The 26,380-nt window shown below is 56.2% G+C and overlaps 1 protein-coding gene across 1 annotated transcript in view; it reads left to right on the top strand.

The window, feature by feature from the left end:
• Positions 1-3,746: 3,746 nt before the first annotated feature.
• KCNK3 (potassium two pore domain channel subfamily K member 3) overlaps positions 3,747-26,380 on the top strand; it is a 35,642-nt gene continuing 13,008 nt past the window's right edge. The window contains exon 1 of the mRNA XM_040623000.1: positions 3,747-4,029. Coding sequence (XP_040478934.1) covers positions 3,747-4,029 — 283 coding nt within the window. The remainder of the gene's footprint in view (positions 4,030-26,380) is intronic.

The raw sequence follows: 26,380 nt of genomic DNA on the forward strand, positions 1-26,380 counted from the left end.
GAACTGACCCATCTACTATTTAGGAGGAATGTCTACTGAATTGAAGCTTAGACAAGGTGCTATGGAAGGACAAAGGAGCTGTTGGCTCTGGTTGGAGGTCATAGGGAATGGTTCATGAAGGGAGTGGCCTTTGAGTTGGGTCTTGAGGCCTGAACAGGAGTTCAATAGATAAACAATGGAAGAGTCAAGGAAGTACCAGCATCCCAGCTGATGGGAGCCACATGAGTCAGAAGTAACGCATGAAAGTACTTAGATGTGTCCAGAGCTTAGAGAGGAATGACATGGAAGACAAAGCTGGGAAATAATATGTGTAGAATGTTCAGTACATAATATGCAGCAACGAATGGTACATTCTTTACCATTTATCCTGACTCTGATTCTGCCCTCTTCCTCACCAACTAAAGTCTTAAAAGTAGTCTCTAAACCCTCTTTGCATCTGATTCTTGGAAGAACTAAGGAAGCAGAAGCAGGCCAAGAAGGTCATGGGATGTTATAAATGAAGGGAGCATAGACATGTCCTGGTCCAAACCACTCCGTTTATGGAGGTGCAAACCAAAAGGCCCAAAGAGGAGTGACTGGCCCTGAGTCCCATGGGAAGCAGGCGGAAGACACAGGACCCCAGCCCAGGCCCCCCAACTCTCCACTCTTCTCTATACTGGATCAGATTTCAGCAAATGATCACACAGGAGGCCAGCCAGTATCATGATTTGAGGCATGTAAAACAGCTCTTTCTAACCAGCCCAAGGCATTCTCTGCTAGAGTCACTGATGGATTGAAAAAAATAGAACACAGGGAAGTCAGCTGAGCAGGTTTTATCATTTATAAATATACGATTGATAGAGGTGCTTGCTGACATGTGGCCTTGGGCAGAGGGTGAGGCAGCCCCATGTCAGGTGGGGATGTACAGGCAAGTCCCAGGAGTCCTGGACAGAAGGAGGTGAGATAGGCTTCTAGATCTTTGACACTATCCCACACAGGTCAAGGGTGAGCTGATGGAACTCCTGCCTGCAGGACCCAGGGCCTACTCAGAAACCTTGACTGCCACTAGCCTGGTTCCCCCTAACCAGTTCCGCCCTGCTGAAGAGAAGAAAGGGAGAGGGGACAGGAGGGTGAGACCTAAGCTGACCTCCTGGTTTCCAGGGACACTGTGCTACACTCCCCTGCCAGCAGGTGTCCTGATCCCATACATATGGGGGCTACAGGAGAGACCCCAGACATGGGACATAAGTCTTGGCCCCCCTTTACTCCCTGTGTGACTTTGAGCAACCCCCTTCTTACTTTCTGGGCCTCAGTTTCCTCATCTGTAACATGAGAGGATCAGGTTAGCTGGTCTTTAAAGGTCCTTCTAGTTCTGAAGTGCTGTGAGAACAAGCTTCATCATAATTAATAATAAATGCCCTGCCCCTAAAGAGAGCTTTTTCCCTTTTCCAAAGCTCTTTCACTCATAATATCACCTTTCATCTGCACAGCAGTCTGGCCCGACAGTCGGAAGTAAGCAGACCCTGGACGCACAGCTTTTCACACTGAAAACCAGGCCTCTTGAACCTGGCTCATTCAGACGGGCTTTGGGGTAATCGGCTTCTGGGGCAGCTGTGGCCAGGAGGACAGAACCTAACTTGTGCCCTCAACCCCGGGAAGCCAGGAAAGGCAACACTTGTCTTCCAGGGAGCCAGAAGATGCCAGGGGGGAGGGGGGAGGCCTGCAGCAGGCTGAGTTCATGGCCAAGGGTGCAAAAAGCTTTTGTCAGATCGAAGACTCTAGTATAATTAGCCATTCCATTTACAGGTGAAAAAAAACTAAGGCTCCAGGAGTCATTATGGAGAAGAGAATGGGTTTGGAAGGCAGACTGAAGTCTCTTCCAGCTGAACGATCTTGGAGAGTTCTCAGCACTGCCTTTTGCCTCAGTTTTCCCATCTCTAAAATGAACACAACCATACCTACCTTTCGGAGTTGTGGTAAGACTAGAGATAATAAATGGAACACGCCTAGCCTGACACACAGCAGATGACGGATACACACTCTGAATGAACGGTTGAAAGAAGCAGTGGGTGGGTAGCATTCTTCGGAAAGGCACTGAGATGCCCAGCAGGGACGGGTCAGGCCAGACTCTGGGCAGATGACTCTCCTGCTTCTGGATGGCCTCCTCAACCTCGGGAGACTTGGGGCCTCTTCCCTGTCTCTCCTCGTGGCCTGTGCCAGGGTCCCGTGAAAGACTTTCTGACCCTCCTTGGCAGTGGGGTTTGCATTCCGATCATTCTGCTCACGCAGCCCATCCAAGTCTGGAGTTGTGAGAAGCTAAGCAAGGCCTGTGGGATCATCTGCCCCGGCACCTCATCAGGGAGATAAGGAGGTGAGACTCTAAGAGGGGCAGTGACACCTCATCTGAGGTCTCACGGCCTGCCCCTCCTCACCACCACTACCACCATGTTGACAAAGGAAGAAACTGAGGCACAGAGAGCCACAGAGACCTCTCTGCTTCCCCTAGTCTGTCAGCAAGCCTCCTGGTCTGGGCCACATGTGTCCTTTTTCAGCTAGATCCCTCTTCTGTCGGGATGCCCCCATTCATGTCCGGCACTGTCTCTGGCAGCCCACCCCAAGCCCAGCCTGGCCCACTGGTGCAGGACTGGGGCTATGGATGTCAAGACAGTGCGACAGCCCTGGGGGAGCAGAGGAGGAGAGCCTGAGATTCAGCACCAGTAGCTGAGGCTGCTAGCCTGTGTTTCTCAGCCAGTTCCAGGAGCCGCACTGACCTGGGAAGGGTCACATTTCATGAAAGCAGGGCTTTCCCTTGGGTGTTGGCCCTGGGGTGCCCAGGTCCACAGCTGTGCCCTCCTGTTTCTAAGACAGCCAGCAGCCTGGTCGGAGGTGGGGGGGCGTGTGGCCTGGGCGGAGGGAAGCATGGCTGAGTCCCAGTGCTGGCAGTAGTTCTCCACCCTGTGCCCTTGCATGTCACTTGACTTCTCTGCACCTCAGTTTCCCCATGGACATAATAAAGGGCGGCACAGCAAGACCCAAGTTCCCTTCCAGCTAAAGCGTGCTGTGATTTCAGTGGAGATGGGGGGGCGGGGGGGGAGGACTCGCTCTGCCTGTTCCTTTTCCCTTCCTTGCTTTTCTTTTTCCGTCATCAGTTTATCTACAGCTATCCAGGTCTCCCTGTCTCTGTCGCTCTGTTTCCATCTTTCGCTTTCTGCCTCTCTCGCTCTGTATTTTTCTGCCTGCCGCTTCTTTTTCTGTGCCTGTGAGTCTACCTCTGGCTTTATCTCCTTATCTGTCACACCCCCCTCTGCCTCTTTTTCTCTTTCTCTGTAGTTATAGGCGTTTCTCTGTCTAGTTATCTCTTTCCTGGGTCTCTCTTCTACGGTCCTGCCCGGTCTCTCCGCCGCTCTCCCGCTCACTCCCCCTCCCCTCCCCCTTCGCCAGCCCCCCTCCTCCCTCCCTCGGCGCGTCTCCCCAGTCCTTATTTGGCTGGGCGGGAGGGCTGGCGGGAGGAGGCGGCCTGCGGGCGGGGGGCGGGGGGCGGGAGCGGGGCCGGGCGGAGGAGGGCGGTGGGTGGTGCTGAAGGGACAGCTCCGCGGCGGCGGCGGCGGCGTTGGCGGCGGCGGCCCCGGGGCGCGGAGCGGGTGCCGGGCTTGGGGAGCGGCGAGTGCAGCCATGCCCCAGGCCGCCTCCGGGGCAGCAGTAGCGGCGGCCGGGGCCGGGGCGCGGGCCGGGGGCGCCGGGGGGCCGGCAGCGGCTCGGGCGGGACGATGAAGCGGCAGAACGTGCGCACGCTGGCGCTCATAGTGTGCACCTTCACCTACCTGCTGGTGGGCGCCGCGGTCTTCGACGCGCTCGAGTCGGAGCCCGAGATGATCGAGCGGCAGCGGCTGGAGCTGCGGCAGCAGGAGCTGCGGGCGCGCTACAACCTCAGCCAGGGCGGCTACGAGGAGCTCGAGCGCGTCGTGCTGCGCCTCAAGCCGCACAAGGCCGGCGTGCAGTGGCGCTTCGCCGGCTCCTTCTACTTCGCCATCACCGTCATCACCACCATCGGTAACTACTCGCAGGCGGGGGGCGGGGACCGGGGGCTGGGCGCCGTGTTCCGGGGTAGTCCCGAGCCGGCCAGGGCTGGGGGGATCCCCCGGAGAGGGTCTAGGCGCCGAACCCCGCGCTGCCAGAAATCCGAGTTCAGCCTGGCTTGTCTGCTCCGCGGGGACAGGACTCGGGGGAGGCGTCGATTCCTGGCTCCGGACCTGACTCTCCGGCCGGGCCAGCCCTAACTTGTCCCTGCCAGGCTGCGCGAGGGCCTCAGGGGACTTTGAAGTGTGTGAGAGGGGCAGGAACGACCGGCGGAGGCTGGGGAGGAGGGGTGTGGCCGGGCCAGGCCCTGGAGCAGAGAGCTGAGCGTAGAGCGGCGGGGAGCGCGCGACTCCGTGTCCCTGGCAGATGGGCTTCCGCACCTTGGCGTGTCTACACTGGCTGGGGCTCCAGGGAGACGTGTGGATGCAGGTACTCGGGCACTCCGTGGCACTCCTGCCTACTCTGGGTGCCTAAAACACCCTCTAACTGCCTCTGTGAGTGCCGCTTGGAGTGTGTGTGTGTGTGTGTGTACACGCCTGCGTGTGTGTGTGTGTGTGTGTGTGTCCAGCTCCCAGAGTTTGGGCACAGCCAGCCAGTGCCTTTAATTTTCTTAGGGAAGCAGATTTGGTGCTGGAAGCCAGATCCAGCTCTGTCTGCCTTCTCTGCTGTCCCGAGAAAACAGTCACCCCGCAGGAATGGCCTCAGTTCTCTTCTCCAAGCAGCAGTGCCGCAGGCCACACACACACCCAGACTCTCTCACGACATAGGCACAGGCACATGTACACACAGGTATACACACAGCACACACAGGGCAGACACAGGCACGCACGCAGAAAGCACACAGATGGATGTCCAGGAAAGGAATCTTCAGTGCGATTCGGAAGTGTCCAAATAGGAGTAAACACCGCACTGGCTCCCAAGACTCTGATTCCAGCCCAGCTCCATCGCTTTTCCTGCTCTATGACCTTGGGCAAGTCCCTTCTTCTGTCTGGGTCTCAGGCTCACCTCTAGACCATGAGAGGTTGGCTAAAATGATCTCAGGCCTTCCGCCCAGTGCTGGCACGCTCCCAGCTCACCTTCCCCCAAAGCCCATTGGGATGCCTCCAGGCCTCCATCTTTCCCATTCCTTCTCCTCTCTCCCGTCCCTCTCCTTGCTTTGGCTGAGCTCCCCAGGGCTCATTGCCACTTGGCATAGCCCATGACAAGATGGCAGTGTTTTCCCGGGAGTCCACAGGAGTTGAGGGGGTAAAAGGTGGGACTGGACACTGTTTCTGCAGTCTGTCCACTGCAGGACTTTGTTCCAAGGCTCCACTCCTCTCTGGGGTCCATGGGGAGCTCTGCTATATAGTCTCTGGATTCCCCTCTTAGAAGAGGAAGAAGAGGGCCCCAGGAGTGGATGTGGCCCAAATGGGGGCACCTCTGGGTCCTGCTGACCCTCTGACTTCGGGGCAGAATAGTCAGACTCAGACCTGCCCAGAAAGAAGCCTCCCCTCCCCCACTTCCCTGCCACCTGCCAGGGTTTCAGGAGCACTGAACAAGAGTTAGGCCTTCCCCTTCCTCTTCCCACAAGTGCAGCCTTTGATTATGCATCCCCTTTCTCAGTCCCCTGGTCCCCAGCTCCACAGTAACTTCCTAAATGACCTTGCCTCCAGCCTCATTCCCCCGTGGAACCATCTCCCTCTGGACAATGCTGCCAGAGAGAATCTTCCCAACGTGCAGCTCTGACCATACCAGTACCCTCTCAGAAGCCCTCAGTGGCTTCCGGCTGCCCATGCAATCAGCTCCATGCCCCTTATCCCAAAGTGAAGGACCTTCGTACCTGGCTCTAACTCTATCTCTGGCTTCCTTTCTCACTTCTTACTGACATGATCCCTCCACCACAGACAGCAGCCATACCGTCTCCTGAGAACAACTTAAGCACGCCTGTCAGGCACACCTTCTTCTCTGTCTTCTATTTATCTTGTCCAAGCTAACCTTCCAGGTCCAGCTCAAATCCCACTTCCTCCTTGAAGTCTCCCAGACCATCCCAGGCCATCACTCTAGACAACTTAGCAGGACTCACTGTCAGGACAACCTGTGTGACAGTGTAGGCTCTCTTGCATGGTTATTGACATTTTAGGGGATGTGTTTTGTCTCTTTAACCACATTGCAATTAACCTCCGTATGGGCAGGGCCCTGTGGTTCCCATCTCTGTTCTCCCAGGGCTGACACAGTACCCTGTGACACACACGAGCACTCAAAGAATGCTCCTGATGGGCTGAAGGTGTGCAGAAATGAAAGGGCATCATCCTTCCCCTCCGTCCCTGCCGTGTGTCCAGCTCACAGAGTTTGTAAGTAAGCTTATAGTCCTTACCCAGACAGATGCTAAAAGCTGGTGGTAGAGGCAGACAGAGTGCTGTTCTGGTGATATTTATTGATACAGTGCTGGGCAAGAAGAAAGACAGCATCAAGGCACCACCCTAGTTCTGTGGGGGCCCCAGAAGGGCACTGCCCACTTCCTGCCCCACCCAACCATCCCTGGCTTTTTGTCACCTCTTTCTCTGGCTACACCATCTGGCTGGAAACAGTCCACAGGGGCTCTGCTCTAAGACAAGCCTGTCTGGGCTGTGATCAGATGGCCAGAAGGGGCCCTGTATTAAATGATGGTGACCAAAAGCCAGAGGCACAGCCTCTATCCACCTGACCCCTCTGGGGACCCAAACTGGTCTCCTGAGTCACCGGGACTCACATTGGGATAGAAAAATGACAGAACCTCCCACTTAGAGATCACAACGCACACTCATCTCATCTCTTGAGTCTCAGCCTTCGCCGCTCAGGAAAGTTGTCAGGGCAGGTATTATTAGCTCCAGTGCGCAGATGAAGCCATGGCGGGAAAGGAGGGGAAGGGACTCCTCCAAAGTCATGCAGCTGGTGAGCAGCGGAGTTAGAACCTGAAGCTGGGTCTTCTGACTCCAAGCCCAGTGCTCTTTCCCTGCCGGTCTCTTGGCTGCTGCTTCTGTCTCCATATGCTGTGAATCCCAGAGCCAGCTGAAATTGGCATGGCCAGGATGTGCTCGGTGATGCCAGCTCGCAGGGTGCTCTCGGGGAGCCCTGATTGGTTGAGGGTCGGCAGGGTCTGAGTTAGTCATTCACCTGGTTAGTCACAGTCTCCATGGGCTGCAAGGATTCCTCCGGCTCCCTCATCCCTGGCCTCCCAGCCAGGAAACCCTTCCTTTGTTGTGCCCTAAGTTCATCAAACGCAAATGGAAACTCTTTTCTGGGAAAGCTTAACCTCTCCGGCTGTTGAGTCATTAAACTCCTCCGGGGCCCCAGCCCCATCTATTCATAGCCTGTAGGCTGTCAGAGCTGGAAGGGGACTCCAGATCAGCTAGGGCCACCCCCTCCTCTTACAGATAAGGAATCAGAAAGGTGACAGGAGTCACACAGCCAGAGGTGAACCAAACCTGACTCCCGGGCCTCCACTCCTTCCACTTGTTCAGGACGCCTCTTGCTTGTTGTTATTATTATTATTATTAACCGCAGGAACAGCCACAGTAATCCTAGCAGCCACCATTGATTGTCTGCTCTTTGTCAGGCTCTGTACACTCTCGTTCAGTTCTCTCGCCACCCCCTCAAGAGGGGCATTAGTACCCCCATTTCTCAGCAGAGGAACCTAAGGCTCTGTGTGTAGATGACTCACCCGTGGCCTTGTGACTTGAAAGTATGGCACCTGCCCAGATTCAGCTGAGCCTCTTTGACTCCCATGCCCTGGCTTTCCTGCCAGTTCTTTCCCCACTTCAAGAACTCAGCCCAGACCCTGTATCTTCAGGGCACCAAGGAGCCAAGGCTTGTCTTTTCCCCTGGCAAAGCCCTTCCCAGGAGAGTGCCTCTCCCTCCAGCACACTGCGGCCAGCCTGCTGCTCCCCCACACCCCAGCCCCTGACCAACCCAGACCACGTGGCAGAGCTGTGCCCAGCACCGGGCCCTACCTGAGACCGCCACAGACTCACAGGTGCTCTTCTCCCATGTGGGCCCCCGTAATCCTCGGGGCTCTAAGGCAACAACAGGCCAGGTGATTGATTAGCTGCTGGAGCTGGGGCAGAAAACCTTCTGTTCTGCTCTCTCCTCAGTGTCCAGCCTGTTCTCAGCTGAGCACAGGCTCCCATCACCCATCACGTGGCCTGGGAGTCCTTAGATTGTGAAATCAAGCAGGCAGCTCACGAAGGAACCTGTACTTTTTACATCTTTCCAAGAAGGAGGAAAGTATAGAAGTGACCTGCCACCCAGTACATCCTAGAGTCCTCAAATAAAAGAGTGAAAGGAGACATCAGCAATCATCCAAACACCCAGAGAGGTGAGTGACTTGCCCAAAGTCACACAGCAAGTTGCAAGCACAAACCTGATTAGAACCGAGGCCTTCGGATGCCCGCACTAGAACTCTCTCGTCACCCTAGCCGGTTCCCTTCACGACCCACCATCTCTCTTAGCACCAAGAATTCTGGTTGCCTTTCACTCCTGTTTCCAGTCCTCTGTTGACTTGCTGGGGTAGGGTGAAGGGGCAGCCCAGCCTGGAATAGTCCTACTGCCCACTCTTGGTCAGTATTTCCTTCCTCCCTGCCCACAGGCCACCCCTCTGCTTTGACTGCACAAGCCTTTTCTGTGGTGGTCTAGGAGGGTGGGCTCTGGCTTAGAAGCCAGAGTGCCTGGGTTTATCCCTCAAACTGCCTCTCCACTCACCTCCCCCACCCCACCCCCCGCCACTAGTTATATGATCTTGGACAAGTTACTTAGTCTCTCTGAGCTTGTTTTGTCATTTGCAAAATGGGGAGAATGATATCTGCCTCCCAGGAGGAAATGGATAATATAAAGGAAATGCCTGGTACAGAGTAGGTACTTAATAAGCCATATCTGCAATGATCAATGTAATTAACATTACTGTTCATGTATTATTACTATCACTCCCCCCACAGAAGGGAACTGCTTGGTTTCCCAAGGATTACCAAGAACACAGTTACCTCTGCTCCCTCCTAACAGGGGACGGTGGTGTTGGGGACCAGAGGCTGCCACACCCTTCCCTGCATTCTCCTAACCCCATTCTCCCAACCCAGGCTTTCTAGATCCTACCCATGCCTGGAGTTGGCCTGACATCCAGGCTCAGGGGCAATGCTCCCTCCTTTGAGCAGGCAGACCCTGCAGGAAACCAGTCAAGGACAGTGAGGTTCACAGCGGTAGGAGAACCTACCCCTGGATTGGAGGAAGGAGGCAAGAGTTCCAGCTCCACTTAGCTCGGTTGCTGGTCCTCTGTGACCCTCAGTTTCCTCATCTGCAAAGAGGGTGTATTTGATCAGAGGTCCTTCTGACCGTCATGCTTCCTACCTGCATGTCCAGTTCCCACACATCACGGTTGGGGGCTAGAGACAGGGAGGGAGTGGGGGGCGAGAATAGGACCAGAAATAGAAGACACAGGCTGGCCAGAGTGGGGACAGAACCAACACAATAAGTATTTTCAAAGAAAACATAAACAAGCACAGATGAGTTTAGTGCAAATCGCCACTATAAGCAGCTTTCAGCTGGCAGCACAAACGGTGAATCTGTGAGTTGATTTTGTAATAAAAAAAAATGTAAAAGTAATTTCCCTGCAGTCAGCCAGCAGCCAGGGAAGAGACCCAGCTCTGACGGAGATCATTATCAGAGACCCAGATGGGCGCTCCCTCACGCCCCATCCCTGCCTTGGACACAGGGACCTGACGTGGGTCTATTACCCGAAGGGCGCTGTCTGGGGCACTCCCCACAGTCCGCACTCTCACCGCTGCCCTGGGAGGGCGGGCCTTCTCATTCTGTTATGGTCAAGGAAAGGGAAGCTCAGAGAAGTTCGAGAATTGGCCCTGAACCCTACAAATATTAAACGATTGTGCCAGGGTTTCCATCCAGGGCTGTAGGGAGTATCTTTTCACAGAGTCATGCGGCTCCTCCCCTTCCCCCCACTCCAAGGATCCCCTGCCATCCCTTCCATATGAACGTCACAAATGATGCAGGATGGGATACCAGGGTCCGCACAGGACACTCAGCTGTGGCCTCAGCGTCAGGATCTCTCACCCTCAAGAGTATTTTGCCCAAAGAGAAATCAGAATTTTATCTCTGACCCTCTCATTTTACAGGGTGGAAGGGAAAATTCAGATCAGAGAAGGGGCATGGTCAAGGCTACACTTAACAGTTATTCTCAGAGCTGGCCTTGAAGCCCTGTTTACTGACACTTCCCTTGGTGTTCTTGCCCGCCCTCCGCCCCCGTCAGGCTCTTAAAGGAGACAGCAAGCTGCCAGCCGGCCTGCTCTGCTAGCCCTGGGCCTCCTCCTGACCCGCCTATTAGCCTGTGGTCAGCAGAGAGCTGCCTGACAAATGCCTTTCGAGGCCCTTGTCGCTGTGGAGAGAGCAGTCAAGGGTCCAAGGGATGCTGCTGCCTCCCAGCTTGAACAACACTTCCTTGTTGTCCAGAAACTGCCGGGGCTAAGGCAGTTCCCAGGCAGCTCCTGGGAACCCACCCCTCACCCTCTCCTGGAACCCCCCCACCCCAAGCTACCGCCACAATCATACCTTCACCTTCCCGTTTTCCAGAGCGGGCCTCAGCTGCCACCTAGAGCAATCCGCTCCAGTCTTCCTGGTCCTGTGGCCTCCTGGGATCCCTGCCAGGCTGGGGCCAAGCTCCCACCCTCCGCCTCCACAAAAGCAGGCTCTCACTGCTCCTGCCTCCCCCGCCTTCCTCCGGTGACACACAGGACCCCTTTGTGAGGGGGCACGTGGCTGCTGGGAATTCAAAGCAGGAGCCTGGCCCGGGAGCTAGAAACAGGGTTCTTCTCGCCCCTTAGACAAATCCTTCCAGCTGCTCTCTCTCTCCTGCTGCCCCTGAACTCACGGGAAGAGCAGACACTTCCCCGGCGTGCCTCAGGCTTCCCACCTGTACAAGGAGATGTTCCACAGGGGAGCAGAAGAAGTCCTGCTCAGTGGCGTGGATGCATTAATGCTTTGCACACACTGCTGAGCAGGGAAAGACCTGGTTCATCTGGTTTAAATGCAGATTCTGAGTCAGGAGGTCTGGGGGTCCCTGAGATTCTGCCGTTTTACCAAGCCCCCAGGAGACACTGGTGCTGTTGATCCATAGTCCACACTTTAGTAGCCAGGATCTAGACAACCTGGAGACCTGACTTTGAGGAGTAGACTTGAGGCGTGGACTGTGGTTTTAAGACCAAGAATGTGTAGAGCTAGAAAAATCCCTAGGAATCTGGTTGTGGACTATGAGAGCCAATGGCCTCAGAGCTAGTGCATCCTGACTCTGAGGCTGGAGAGGGGCTGTGGCTGCCCCGCAGGAACCAGCCATGGAGACTCCGTGAGGCCACAGGCTGTGTGGTCCCGCGGGTGAGGGGAAGGCAGGAGAGACCTAAAGAAGGGCTTCCCTATGGAGAAGCCTGCAAACTGGTATCCGCTGTCCTCAACTGTCCTCCATTCCTCCCCCATCTGCCAGGGAAGCTCCTCAGATCCGTGGAGAACGTGTGCCCCACAGATTAAATGTCCAAGTGGGAAACTGGCTCGTCCCTCATGGCGACTACCCAAATTCCCAAGGGGCAGTGCAGCCTCCAGTCACCCTTAGAAGAGGTTCGGGCTCATTTCTTCTTTCAAGAAGAGCCCCCGGCTTCCCATGGGCTGGGATCCAGACAGCAAAGACTCAGGGAGGTCTCCAGGCCCATGGTCCTATGGCTCCTAGACACGCTCACTCTGTCGTCGGCAATGGTGTGGAATGCACTGACAGGTGGAAGGCAGGCTATACGAGGGACGACCTGGGGAACAGTCAGAGGAGGGGAGCAGCGTGTCAAATGAAGGACACTTGGCAGGGACAGGTGTGGAGAGCATGCATGCTGCCTTCAAATATCTGCTGGGCTATTGCAAGATAAAAGAACCAACCTTGGGCTGATTGGGCCCAAGGGGTTGAACCAGCACCAGTGGGTCCGTCCTTAGGCTTAATCAAGTCCAGTATAAGAGCTTGTTCGAGTTGAAGCTGACCAAAGATGGACTATGTAGACTTGATAGGTGGTGAGCTCCCCATCATAGGAAGCGTACAAGAAGAAACTGGGTGGGCAAGCTGCAGAGGATACCTGTATCCATTGGGGTTCAATCAGAGAAGCAGAACCTGTAGGAGAACTATATTAAGAGACATATTACAAGGACTTGGCTTAGGTGATAGTAGTAACTGCTAGGCAAGTCTGAGATCCATGGAGTAGGCTATCAGGAAGCCGGAAGTCTTTCCAGCATGGGCTGAAACTGCCTTCCATGGGCAGAATTTCTTCTTCAGGGAACGTTCAGTTTGACTCGTAAGGCCTTTCAAATGATTGAGTCAGGCCCACTCAGATTATCGAAGATAATGTGAAATAATCTCCCTTAAAGTCAACCGATTATGGACTTCAGTGACATCTACAAAATGTTTCACAGCAACCCTAGATCAGTGTTTGATTAATAACTAAGGCCTTATCCTAACCAAGTTGACGCGTCAAAAAGATCATCGCGCCACCCATATAGCAGACTGGGGGCTTCCTTAAAGGGCTTTTAAGATTCTTCCCAACCCTGAGATGCTTTGATTTCTTGATCTTCAGAGGGGCAGCCTGGAGAGTCCAAGGACCCAAAGAGGGACCCCTAACCCCTCAAAAATCATTGAGATCTCCTGAGTACTAGACACTATACTTGGCACGGAAAGAATAGAAAACGAAGACCCAGCTCCTTCCCCATGGAGTCTCTGGTCTGTGGAATCCTGAAACCACAGTTGAACATTATATATACTGAACCCTAGTAGACACTCAAAGTAGGGATCTGAGAAGGCTTCCTGGAGAAGGTAGCACTTGAGGGAGCTTGAATGAGGAGTGAGGACTCTAGTAGGTCATGATGGGCAGTGAGAGGTTTCTAGATGAGGGAACAGCATGGGGCAGGCTGAAGGGCATGAGTGTGTCCAAGGAAAGGGGCAGGGGCAGGGGCAAGGGTGGACCGTAGAGGGGCTGTCTTCTGGACTCTGGTGGGCAGACTTGATTGCACAGACGCTGGAAAAGGGAAGTGCAACCCCCAACCTGTGCTCTCCTGCCTGGATCCTGACCCATGGGTGTCCCCATGATCCCAGTTAAATCACTGGGCGTCCCCATGACCCTGTTTGAACCAGTGGATCACCTCAGTTGATAGCAGGTGACTCCATGACCTTGGTTGAACCCATGGGTGCCCTCATAACCCTCGCTGAACCAGTAGGTGCCCCCAGGATTCCAGTTGAACCAGAGGGTGATAAACCTGAATCCTGACTATCTCCCTTCCCCCTCGCCCTGGTCACCCAGCAGACCTCAGCCCCCAGAGAATGCTTTCCCTCCCTCCTGTCACCACACTTCCTTTTCTGGGCCACAGGGCCACTCTGGAGCCCAGACCAAACCCAGGTTTATGTATGGTATGCAGGAGCCCCGGGGCAGCCCTGAGCTGACCGAGGAGATACTGTCGCACGACCCCGTGTGGATATTTTCTGCAGAGACAGCCCCAGACCCCAGCTCTCAGACCCCTGCATCTCTGCTCGAGGCTTCACAGCTTGGCACGGACTCAGTGTCCCTCTTCAGGAATGCGTAGGGCCTCCTGACCACAGCTCGAATGCAGAAATAACCATCTCAGAAACATCCGGAGAGGCACATTCCAGCCCGCCAGCCACAGGACTGTCTGGGGGGCTCTCTCCAGAGACCCAGACTGACAGGCCCCAGCAGAGCAGCCCAGAGAGGAGGACGCCAGGCTCTCAGACAGGAAGTGGCCCTCTCCTCCAGGACGGCCCCAGGCCTCCTGCTAGTGTGGAGGAGCTCCCGGGGACCTTGCGGCCGGACGGTTGCAGGCAGGAGCAAGCCTCAGATTGATGCTCCAGGGGCGTCTGTCCTGGGCTGTTTGTCCAGATCTTTGACCTGACGTGGAGCAGCCACTCCCCCGCAGAGCCGGCCTCGGTTTCCACGGTTAGGAGCCAAAGCTGCCATTCACTGGGAGGTTCCTCTGGGCAGAGCGTTGCATGTGTCACCTCATTCAATCCTCACGGCCACGGCCACGACCACAGTGGCACTGTTGCAATCCCCATCTTACAGACAAGGACCCGGAGGCTCAGAGGGGTTAGGGAACGCACGCAAAGGCCGACTGCTGGCCAGAGGCAGAACAGGGATGTGTGAAGCGTGCAGAGCCCTTGGCTTATAAAGCCCTGGGTCGTACAGTATCTCTTCCGAGGCTCCTGGCGACCCAAAGGCTTAGGTATCATTACTCCTACTTTGCCAAAGAAGACCAGAGAGCATCAGGTCACTTCCCGCGATCCTAAGGTGGTGATGTGGGAGCAGGAGCCAACTCGGGACCCTCCAAACCTAAACCACACCCTCCCTCGCCTCCTAGACAGTGGCCGAAGGTGGGTTATTCCCATGGCATGGATGTGGGGGTGGCGCAGAAGTGCATGTCAGCCTATGGAGGGCAGTAGGGACAGTAGTGGGGGGCAGTTGTCACGGGGTGGCCTTAGTCTCATGCATTTGTCGAAGCCTTCTTTCTGAACAAGGTGGGAACCCAAGCCTAAAAATGAGAACAGAGCAATGATTCTTAGGAGTGGCCAGTGAGTGAGAGAGGAGGCTTTGTCAGGGGCAACTGGGCAAGTCACCTGCTCCCCTGTGTGTGGAGGGACAGGTAAGATGGCCCCTGACCACCAAATAGGATGCTTGTCCCAGGAACAGCCATTGTTTGGGGCCAGAGCGATGGGTGTCAGGGCCTGGCCCTAGGACTTCATTCATTAGGCCTGAGCTAAGCCCAGAGGCCTGTAAGTTTTAAACAGTCCCCTCGTGAAGGGAATCTGCAGCCAGGTTTGGGAAGCACCGGGAGGAGAGCGCTTATTAGAATCCGCATTCTGTACTTCAGAGGCTGGGTCTCTTGACAGCCAAGGGCTAGCATTTTCTTTCTGGGTTTCCTTGGTACTTAGGAAACATTCAAGAGGCAGCTAAGGGACAATCCTGGGGTCAACCAGGTGGCAGAGACAGCAGGAGTCAGTGCGTGGCCCCAGGAGAAGGGGCCGGTGCCCCCCACCCGGTAAAGGGGCTGAGAGTCTCAGTGGCATTCTAGGGACAGGTCCAACCTTCAGAGCTTTAGCTCTCAGACTGCTCTTGACCCCAGGGAAGGGGGTCAGCCCCAGCGAGGCCCCTCAGCCATGTGGGCATCACTCACCTGGGAACAAACTGGGGGCCTTTGGTCTGGCCAAGCCAGGTGACTCCCTCTTCAATGTGACCCTGCATCCTGGATTTTCCAAGGGGAGGGCGGAACAGGGTAGGACCCTCTGGGGGGCTCTTGGTCTTTGATCCACCTCCAGGCAAGGCCAGAGAGAGAAAAACCTGGACCCAAATTCAGCAGCAGCCCTCCCCTTGGGTGTCAGGCCCAGCTCAGTGCCCCAGAGGTGGAAACACTCATCTTCCCTGGGTACCGAAGTGGCCCTGCGGTCAGTCCCCTGCCTGTCCCTCAGGGTCAGCCACCTGATTCACAGAGTTGGGCTATGTGTCCTTTCTCAGAGCCGTGACTGATGACTTAGCTTACTGCAGCTGAGCTAAGGAAAGTGGGACACGCAATCCCCTCCACTGTTTCTCAGCTCCTACCTGCCTGGGAGACCCGCAGCAGGTCCTACCCGCCATGTGCCAACCTCATCGGCAAGGGATTGGGCTGGTGTGTCTGAACCCCTTACAGCTCTGACGGTCTCTGTTGGAGCTACTCCTGGTCTCTGCTTCCAGCCCCTCCTAAGAAGCACACTACCCAGGATTATAGTCTTGTCCCCACTTCACCCCATGCTGGCTGAGCCCTGGAGGGACTTCCTCTTGTCCAGTCCCAAGAATAGAGCTCTGTACAGGACCTCCAAGTCACCCCTTTCGGAAAGAGAGCATTTCTGACTGTGGCCGAGGCCCCGCTTATCAGCAAGAGCAAGTCCACTGCCCCAGCCCCTGGGACAGCTGGAATGCAGGAGCCTCCCACCGGAAAGGGCGGCACCCCCAGCTGGCAGCTCCCACAGCAGTCGTGGGTGGGGTGTGGGAGGCAGCCGTGGTCTGAGAGCAGGCCGAGCCCAGCCAGCGCTGTCTGACGGAGGGTGGCCAGGAGAGAGGCCGCAGATACTCTTCTTCCCAGGATGCCTCTGGCCCTAAGCCGGCCCAGGCTGAGTACACGGGGGGCCAGTCCTGCCCTCCTGGCCTGAGGCTAGCTCGGAGGCTCCCAGGGCCCTGGGACCTAAAGTCCTGCTCATGGTCCAACTTCCAGCATCCCGCCTAGACCAGTGACCTTCTCGATCTCTGAGGGGCCAGGGTTAGCCCCTGGGTCCCCACCATGGTTTAACATCTCAAAATGTGAATGGGACATCACATGTTACCTGTTGCAGAGCATACACAGGCCAACAGAAGGACGTGGCATGCATCGTCCTCAGCCTGGGCCAGAAAGGGGTGAGATCAGGGTGTCGACGCCGACATACTCGTGCAGAACCAGGGCTCAGCTTGGCACTGGACGGCATCACAGCCATCCCTGGGTCCTTTGGATTCTTTGAGAATCACTGATTCGGGGCAACACTTCCTTCTTCCAGATGAGGAGACTGAGACCCGGGGCCGGGGGCAGGGGGAGATGGAGAGTGACCTGCCCCAGACACCCACAGTTCATTAACAGAGCCAGTCCTGAGACCCAGCCTCCTGGCCCTTTCCACTCCCTCGTTAACCACACGGTCATCCCTCCACTCCCCTCACTCTTCTGAGCAGCTTCCATGAGTCAGGCACCATTCTAGGTCCCTAAGCCTCAGCTCTGTTCTCACAGTGTCTATATTTCAGAGGAAGTAAGTAGTCAATAAACTGAGTTATATGATCACAAATGACCATCATCTCACTGGTAGCGAGTGCCAGGAGACCATAAAACAAGAGGATGTGGTAAGGCTCCTGGGTGGCTCAGTCGGGTAAGCATCCGACTTCTGATTTCAGCTCAGGTCATGATCTCAGGGTGGTGGGAAGGAGCCCTGCTCAATGTTGGGCAGACCGCTTGAGATTCTCCCTCTGCCCACCCCCCCACACACTCATTTTCTCTCTCTCAAAATAAATAAGTAAATCTTTTTAAAACAAAGAAACCCAAGAGGATGTGGTAGAGAGAGGGATGGGCAATTCTTCCAGGGAGGTGTCTATAGGATGCAAAAATCACAAAGAGCCTGGGAGGAGGGAGGGACAGCAAATGCAAAGCGCCCAGGTGGGCCAGAGTTTGACATGTTCGAGAAACAGGAGCAGAAAGGGCAGTGGGCTGTGGGCACACCGAGCCTAAAGGCAGAAGCGTGGACGGGCTGGGGCTTGCAGGGCCATGGAGGCCATGGTCAAGAGCTTGGGTTTTATTCCAAGTGTAATGGAAGTCACTGAAATGTTTTAAGCAGGGTTGTTATGTGACATGACGCAAGTTTTTACCAGATCGCTGTGGCTACTCTGTGGAGGTCAGGTGGCTGTAGTTCAAGAGGAAAGTTGGGAGACCTACCAAGCTTCCAGTGTCTCGAGAGACAGGGTGGGTTGGAGCCGGGTGGAGACCGTGGATGTGGTGAGCAGGCATGGATTGAGGGTCTGCGCCAGGGCCGAAGGGCCAGACCTGATGCTGGTCATGATGCGTGTGTTGGGGGAGAGGAGGGAGGGAGAGAGCTGTGGGCATCAGGGCAAGAGGCTCGTCGAGGGTGGTCTGTGACCTGAGCAACTGGATGGAGGGTAAGCACTGTCTGAGACGGAAAAGAAAAACATGCAGAGAGTAACAGGTTTGGTAAAGAGATGAGATCTGAGACTTCTGTTTTAGACACACAGGTTAATTTGGAGATGCTTATTACGAGTCCCTGGGGGCAGTTAGACAGACAAGTCTGGAGCTCCAGGGAGAGGTCAAAGCGGAGATCCACATTTGGGAGTTATCAGATGGAAATAATATTTAAAGTCCTGTGGCTAGATGAGATCAGCGGGGAAGAGGGGAGAGGAGGGGAGAAAAGCCCCAGGGCAGCACGCAGCCCCCTCCCCCCACCACCACCAAGGCGGGGTTGCGGAGGGGCAGGAAAGGGGGCCAGCCAGACCCTGGAGAGGAACCTGGAGAGCAAGAGCAGCGTTTCAGGAGAGAGGGAGCCGTCAGCTGCCAGCTGCTGCTGGGAAATCAAGTCAGATGACCACAGGGAAACAACCAGTGTGCTTGGCAGCCTGGCGGCCGTGGGAGACACTGACTGTGAGAACCCAGGGCCGCGGTCCACGGCTTGTTCCGGGAGCGGGAGAAGGTGGTGGGGCGACTTTTCTATCTGTGGAGCCGGAGGTGGAATGGAGGGACCAGATTCCAAGAGAGGCAGGGGAGAGAAGACAACATCGCAGCTCCCGGTCCCCAGGCCTCTTCATAAATGCTTCACAAGCCCTCCTGCAGAGGCCCACAAGTAGTTATCATTATGTCCATTATGCAAATGAGGTCCAAATTCCAGCATGGTTATCAGCTTAGGGCGCCCAGCAGGGGCCCGAGTCCAGGCCCATCTGACCCCAAAGCCCCTGCTTGTCGTGCAGTAGCCCCCCGACCAACTCCCAGCTCTGCCTGTCTCCCCCTGCTGCTGCTTCCCACATCTGCTCCCACCGCCCCAACCAGCCTTGGCCTTTGATCATTGCTGTCAGCTTCCAGCAGTCTTGGCCTCTGCCTCCCTCCTTGGGGTAAGCTCCGCTTTTTCTCTTTGATCCTGCAAGTCTGTCCTCAGCTGCGCCTGCAGCTGGGCCCCGTGTCCCCTCCCCACCCCACCCCCATCATGGCAGGATGTCCTCACACCCCCTGCCAAAGGGGGGAGCTCTGCAAGACTTCCTGAGGGCTTTGGGGGAGCCTCAGTCTTCGAGATGGGAGTGTGGTTCCTGCCTCTTCGGCTGCTGCTCCCCGGGAAAGAGCCCGGAGGCTCTTCAGGCCTGGCCAGGCTGCAGTCCAGCTTCCACTAGGCACTGAGGGTCCAGAGACAGGAGCTCACAGGCCGGAGATGCCCGTGGAGGCAGCCAGGGGTGGGCAGCCTGAAGGGCCATGCCTCCTTACCCCCTGGGTCAAGGTGGACCTCAAAGTTCTTCTCAAGAGAATGGTACACCTGAGAAACAGTGGCCAGGAGTTCTAAAGAGGGAGACAGAACTGGCAAAAACAGCTACCTGGCCACCACCACCCCCCACAGGCACTTCAGGGAAGAGCAGGGCTCAGGACCCCAAAGTCCCTTTTAGAACCTGAGGATTTCCAAGGCAAAGTCACGAGGCAAGGCCCAGAGCTAAGTAGGGTCACGAGAAGCCCTACCAGGACCTAGGGCACATGGGTCTCTCCTCCCAACCTGGGTGCTCTCCTCCTTCCCCTGCCTCTGCCTCCCATTGGAGATGAAGGAGGCCATCCAGGACGCCCTGGGCCCGCTCCAGCGCCTACCCTCAGATTCAGAGGCCCTGCCTGCCCCTGGCCGCGCTGTGACCCGGCGCCCAGCTGGAAGAGATGAACAGAGGGGACCCAACACACGGGCACCAGGGGGCCCACACTCCCCGAAGTCCTGACAGGGGGCTGCAGTAGTAATTAGCTCCTCACACATCCCCGGGGTTATTTTTAAGCCTCGTTCTTCCCTGGTTTATTTTTAAAGTAATACTGGCACGTGGCTGGCCAGCTGCCCTTCCCAGGTGCCCGTGCCAATCGGGGCCAGGAAAGGAGCAGGGCAAGATGCACCCCTCCTGGCGGCCCCCCACCGGGTGCCAGAGTTAACCAGCCCCTCACTGGAGGGCAAGGAAGTTCTTGCTGCCCTGAAAGCCTGGGTCCAGCCTGGGGTGAGTAGGTGGGCTGGCAGCGGGAGACCCCGCCAGAGACTCCGCCACCATCATCTTGCCTCTGATGCACACACTGCATGACCTTGACCAAGTCACCTCACCTGCCCAAGCCTCGGCTTCCTCAGTAGGGAGAGTGATAGCCATACCTGCCTCCCTACTGTCAAACTCTCAAAAGAGAGCGAGAAACTTCAGTGTCGCACAAGCAGGGAGGAATCCTGGGCTTAACTCCCCATTCCAACATGCCGCCCCCCGCTGTCCTGTGAAACTCTCTGGAAGCCCTGCCTTTCTCCCTGGGCCAGCGACTCCGGTCCACGAGAGGCTCCTCAGTGCCCTTCATCTCTTACCCACCTGCCCTGAGACCTGCCTTCCACATTTTCAGCCTGGCCGAGCTCTAATCCAGGCTTCCCGGGGTGCAGGGCAGCTGTCAGGCTGCAGGTGGCCATGAAAAGCCTTTTGCTTGGCATGGCGGTGTCGAGGGCAGAGCCACCCCTACCCCAGCACCTCCCCCCCACCCACCTCCTCCCTGGCAGCCTTCCAGAGAGCTCAGCTATGGAAAGGCACTGCCAAGGGTTAGCTCCAAAATGCTTTCTTCAGCTACAGAGCAATAGTTAAGCCTGGAGAGGTATGACATATGGTAGAGGACATGGAAAGGCAGGTTGAAAGTTTGGGCTTCTTTCCCTGTAGGCAATGGGGAGTCACGGAAGGTATTTGAGCACAAGAGTGACATTTCGAGCAGAGAGCAGGTTTTTGAGCAGAGAGCTGAGTGGAGCATGATCTGGAAGTTGGTGTGGGAAAGGTTAGGGGAAAGGACTGGAAGCTGCCAGGGAGGTCAGGAACCACTGCCCAAGCCCAGACTAGAAAGGGCGAGGACCTGGACCACATCAGAACAGAAGGAAAGGACAGGACTAGGAAGGAGGAATGGCTGGGGCCAGGTGTGGGGGAAAAGCGGAAGGGAAGACAAGGTGTTCAGTCTGGCTGACTGAGGAATGAGGACACTGACAGGAATCAGGCAGTAGGGAGAGAGCCAACATGGGGGAGACTCGTGCCTTCGGGTTTTCCCACCAGACTTGGATGTCTTGGTTCAGCCAGGTGGAGCGTGGGGTGGAGTTGGAGGCAAGTTCTTGGGGGCCTCCCTGGGGGCCAGTATCAGAGCAGCTCAGGCAAAGTCCTGGCCCACTCTTACAATCAGGGTGCATCAGATGAGACGGCAAAGAACCAGCAGAAGCAGGAGTGGGGAGTATCCAGAAAGAAGTCAGAGGAAGACTGGCCATCAGAGCTGAGTGTGGCCAGAATATGAAGGGCAATAAGGATGCTAACATCCAAGACCACCCTGTGTGGTTGTCCAGGTTGTGCACTGTCCCAAAGAATCCAGCTGATGGGTTAGGAGGCTGAAGTTCAGCCTGCTCACCAAGCTATGGACTCCCAGAGGCTGCATCCACCCAGAGGGGCCCATTTTTTTTCTAATTTGTCCTAGAGTGCCGTGTAGCTAACACAGCCCTGCCTCATTGGGTCTGGTACTCAAGAAATTCCTGAGGTTTTCAGCAAGCGTAGTCTTGGTGAAGTGAGGGCAGACTGAGGGGTGAGAGGGGAAACAATTATTGGGGTGGTGTGGGGATTAAGACCGAGGAAAGAGCATGGTGGGCCTTTCTCCCTCCCTTCTCCTTTTGAAAAACCTTGAGGCCGATAGTGAGACACTGGCAGAGGACAGTTTGAAAATACTGCCGATGGGGGCAGGGGGGAGGGTGTGCGTCCAGAAGCAAAGCCAGGAGAAAAGGCCCAGGGCTGGAGCAGAGTGCAGTTAGGGGGTGAGCCTTGGGAAGGGGGTCTGTCCTCCTCTGAATGGAAGTGCGAAAGGAGGAAAAAAAAAACAAAACAGGAGAAGCAGTATGGGGAGGGTCTCACTCGGCCATGTTCTAGCTGTATGACCTTGAGCAAGTCATTTAACCTCGCTGTGGCTCAGCTCCTGCATCTTTAAATGGGGATAATAATAGTACCTACCAAATAGGGCTGTTGGAGGATTAAAAGAGGAACATGTATGAGCTCGCTTAGAGCAACGTGGCACGTAGTAAGCACTATATAAAAGTCAGCTGGTATTGTTTTGAATTGGGGAGGAGGGAGCAGTGACAGAGGCATTTAATCATTTGAATAAAGTCAAGTGCAGAGAAAGCTAGCTCACCCAGACTCCACTTTGGGGTGGGGTGGGGTGGGGAGGGGAGGCACAGCAGAACTGTAAGCAGCAGCTGGGGAGACCGCCTGGGTCCTGGGGACGCTGTCCAGCTTGGAGCTCTTGGCACCATAAAAAGCACACTCAGGACACCAGTGCATAAATAGGCACCCTCTATAGGCCATAGAAGCCATGAAGTCATTGTCCTATTATCCCCGACTCTGCGCTGCGAACAGAACAGCGAACGGGGAGGACGAAGGGCTTGGAAGGTGGCGGAGTGGCAGAGCTAATTGAAAAGGCTGGGGAATCAGAGGTCGGAAGAGAGGTGGCAAGCCTGGGGTGAGTCAGGCAGCGGGAGGCAGGCTGGGGGCTGAGCGCCTGCCTCCATGTCTCTGTGTGAAGGGCAGTGTCCCCAAGGATGGGGACAGCTGCTGGCTGTCTCCAAGGAGGACCACAGTATGAAAGGGAAGGGCCTGAGCCTTGGTCATTTCATTTCGCCTGAGAAGTGTTTCCGACAGGGCGTAGGGTTCGGTGAAATGTGTTTCCATGGAGAGTGATGGAATCTTAGCCTCTGAGAAGAGTCTGTTTTTGTGGGGGAGGGGCTGGATTTGGGGACTTCTTTAAATCCTTAATGACTTGAAGGAACAGCAGGGCCCAACGGCCAGGTCCTGTGAGGGGTTCCCTCTTCCTCTATGGGGTGCAGACTCTCCTGCTTCCCTGTCCGCCTGAAGCCCATCTGGTTCTTGCATTCTGGGCCCCGGATGGTGGATGGAATCGTGCCAAGAGGCTACTGGGGGGACCTGTGGGGTGTTGGAGCAAGGGTGTAGGCACATGTGTTTGTGGGTGCACACGGGCACACAGTCTTGTGTGACGAGTGGGGGTGGGGACACCACATCTGCAGGCGGGCTCGGAGGAAGAGAAGGTCCCAGCAGCTGGCTCCAGGCTGAAGTCCCTGTTGCCTGGAGTCCCTCTGCTCCTGGGCACTATGCCAACCTGCACCATCTGAGCTCCTGAGCCCTGGGGAGAGCGCTGAGCCTAAGAAAAGCCTCCTTCACATCTCCTGGCATCTGTTCCCAGAGCTGTCTGCCAGCCCAGAGCTGTCTGGGCCACTAGCCATGACCAGGAAGGAGAGCGCGCAAGCAGGTGGTGGAGACAGGGCCCACAGGGCCACACTCACTCCAAGACCTCCCCACCAAACCCGACCCAGCCATCAAGACCGGCTTCCTGCATCTGCTGGGAATGCACTGGGGACACTGGGCAAGGAGGGCCAGCAGAGAGAGACCCCTCTCCACGCAAAAGCCTGCCTCCTGGCAGGGAGTGGTGAGGGCAGAAAAAGGCACGGTTTTTCCAGCCGAGGGACAGGGGAAGGTGGGCCCAAGGAGGCGGAGCTGTCCCTGGGGGGCCAGGAGAGATGAGGGAGGGAATCCCAGGCAACATGAGGAAGGGCTCAGAGGTGGGGTGCGGGAAGGATGCGGGAACCCTATCGAGAGAGGGGACCGGAAGTGTTGGGGGAGTGAGAGGAGAGCAGGCCAGGTAGGGGGTAAAGTTGGCCAGTCTACGTGCTGGACCAGAACACCCCAGACTGTGTTGTGTACATTTGGGGAACTAGGGAAGGCTTCTGAGTGGTGGGTGGCAGCTCAGAGCTGTGCTTAAAAAAGTAATAACATTAATAACAGCTCCTACTTCTGAGACTCTCCACGTGCCAGGCCTTGCACTAGACACTTTCCACACCGTATTTCTCAACCCCAGGCCACCTAGCTACCTAGCAAGAGGGGGGATCAGAGAGGCAGTGTGAGCTGTGGGAGAGGCAGCAGGGCTGGAATCAGGAGACCTGGCTCTCAGGTCCAGCTCTGGAGCTATAACCTTGGGGGAGACACCCACTTTCCCAGACTTCACTGTCCCCAGCTGCTGAATGCAGACCGCCCCTGCCTACCGGAATGTTCCTCAGCTCTGTAGAGTGCTGTGCCCACGTGGGTCTCCTGAAACCCAGCCAGGGCCCTTCTGCGGTGCCATGCAACTCGAAGGGCCCACACCCTGTTCAGTGCTTGGGCGCCTAGCCCCCCTGTGAGTAGCAGCTGGAGGGGCCCCTTTGGGCCAGTGCAAGTGAAAGGGAACAGCGGCACTTAGCCAGTGTGAACGCCAGTAATCAGAAGCCCAGGCCTCTCCCTCCCGCTCTCGGGCGATACCACCCCGTCTCTGCTGCGACCGGCCACTCTTCTCTTCCCCTGCAACTCTGCCTCGCGTGTGACTTCCGCTCACAGTGGTCCCACCTGGAGCCCGAACCTATAACCCTACAGCTCAGCTCCCAAAGCTGATCAGCCCCTCAGGCCTGAATGGCTCAGCCCAGCTGATGGCTTGCATCCTCTTGGATTGGAGGCCACCACAAAGTCCAACCCACTGCGGCCTAGGCCGAGGTCACATGGTAGAAAGGGGCTGCCTAGGCCCTCGGCTAGAGTTGCTCCAGGAAGTGGGCAGGCTCTCCAGCCACGTCCACCAAAGACAGCCTCCCTCAGGACCCTGTCCCTGTGCCCTCCAGCTGTCCCCTCCCCACCTCCTGCCCTTTCTGGCTCAGGGCCATTCTGAAGCACCCTAGCCATCTACAGAGACCTCCAGAGGGCTGCTCCCTGGGACAGAAAGGACCAGCCTTTGGAGGGACACCATTTCCCTCCTCACACGGTTTGAACAACCACTGTCCTGCCCTGAAGAGCTTACAGTGATCTTAGGATGATGGCCCATTGGACCCTTTTTCCACACTCTATCAACCAAGTGCATGGTCCCAGGGACACTTGACAGTGCCTGGACTCTGAAAGCCCGAAGATCTATGTTGAGCCCTAGCTTTGCCAGCTTTTATCGGTATGACTTAGGGCAAGTCCTCTTTAGCCTCCCTGAGGCTTGGATTCCTCCTCCAAATGGAGCTAGTAATGCCTACCTTGAGGGTCATGGCGAAGACTGGAGAGCATTAACGCGAGGGCGCTGGGGTACCTGACACTGTCGCCCTTAGCAGCAGGGGCAGTCAGAGCAGACGAAGCACAGGCTCTGCTCTGGCCTGGGAATGCCCTCCCTTGCTCTCCCCACTCTTCCTCTCATACTCCATCCTCTCCCCATTCCCACCTGCCACCCCATAGCCAGCTGCATGGGGGGGGGGGGCAGGAGGCAAGTCTCCACCCAGGGGGCCAAGCCTGGGCCCTGACTGCCTCGTAGAAACCTGGTCCAGTGTCTAGCAGCCCCCAGGCCAGCCGGTCCCCTCCCTGCTTTCACACGAGCAGACGTCGTGCACGGAGGCATCACTGTGCGATAGGAGGTGGGTAAATATGCCAGGCAGAGTCTGCCAAGAGAGGCGAGTGAGTGGCAGAGACGGATGCTGTGCAGGGAGCTGAGAGAAGGGGATGCTCTTGGGCCAGAGCCGGAGGAAGTCTCCTCAGAAGGCTCCAGGGAGGGAGAAGGCAGGGGAGAGGGGGGCAGGAACACAGCAGCCAGCTTTGCATAAGCATAGGAGAGGCGGTGAATGTCGAAGAAGGAAGGGAAGTCTTCACAATAATTCTGTAAATCGAGAATTATTCTAAAATTAAAAGTTTACTTAAATAAAATAGTAAATGGTAGAAGCAGGAGGAGGAGAAAGAGAAGAGGAAGAAGGCAGAAGTGGGGGAGGAGGAGGACCGGGAGGAGGAAGGGAGCAAAAGGGAGAGTATGGCCTCTGACAGTGACCTGGGCCCAGTTTCTAGTGAGAGGAGGGCGGAGCAGCCCAGGCACCAGCCCGGTGTTCAGGCCCGCCCTGAACAATGCTCCCAGGTATCCAGGGACATCTCCGGAGGCCTTAGGGAACAGAACATGCCACGTTCCCAGCCACGGGAGCGTTGGCAAGATTGCTATGCCTTCCAACTCCCTTCTGGTTTCTGGGTGCCCACGGTCCCCCTGTCGCTGAATGGTGCTTCTGGCATAGACTCAGTACATCCTAGGGAAAGTCTGTACTTAAGGGACAGTCTTCTCTCAGCTGCCCCTCGCTTGCTTCTGTTCCCTGAGGGCAAGACCAAGCCATTCTCTTCCCTGTGTCCTCTCTGGGCAGAGCGGAGTGCCTGGTGCAAAGGAGGAGGTGCTTAAGAAATGTTTGCTCTATTGATTAATTAAGACGAGCTAAGAGGGAATGAAGCCATCTTTGCCTCGCTGATTTTCCAGCTGATATTCTTGAGACCAGCCAGGTGCTGCAGCCTTCCTGGGTCCCCTACTGCCCACTCAGCCTCCGCAGGTGCTCTGCTCCCTCTTCCTGCGATTACTCTGAGCGCTCCACGGCCTCCTGCCATCTGGCTCAGGCCGGGAAGGGCATCTTTTGTGGCAG

This window comes from Ursus maritimus, unplaced genomic scaffold (genome assembly GCF_017311325.1).
Source record: "Ursus maritimus isolate PB19 unplaced genomic scaffold, ASM1731132v1 scaffold_6, whole genome shotgun sequence".
NCBI lineage: Eukaryota > Metazoa > Chordata > Mammalia > Carnivora > Ursidae > Ursus > Ursus maritimus.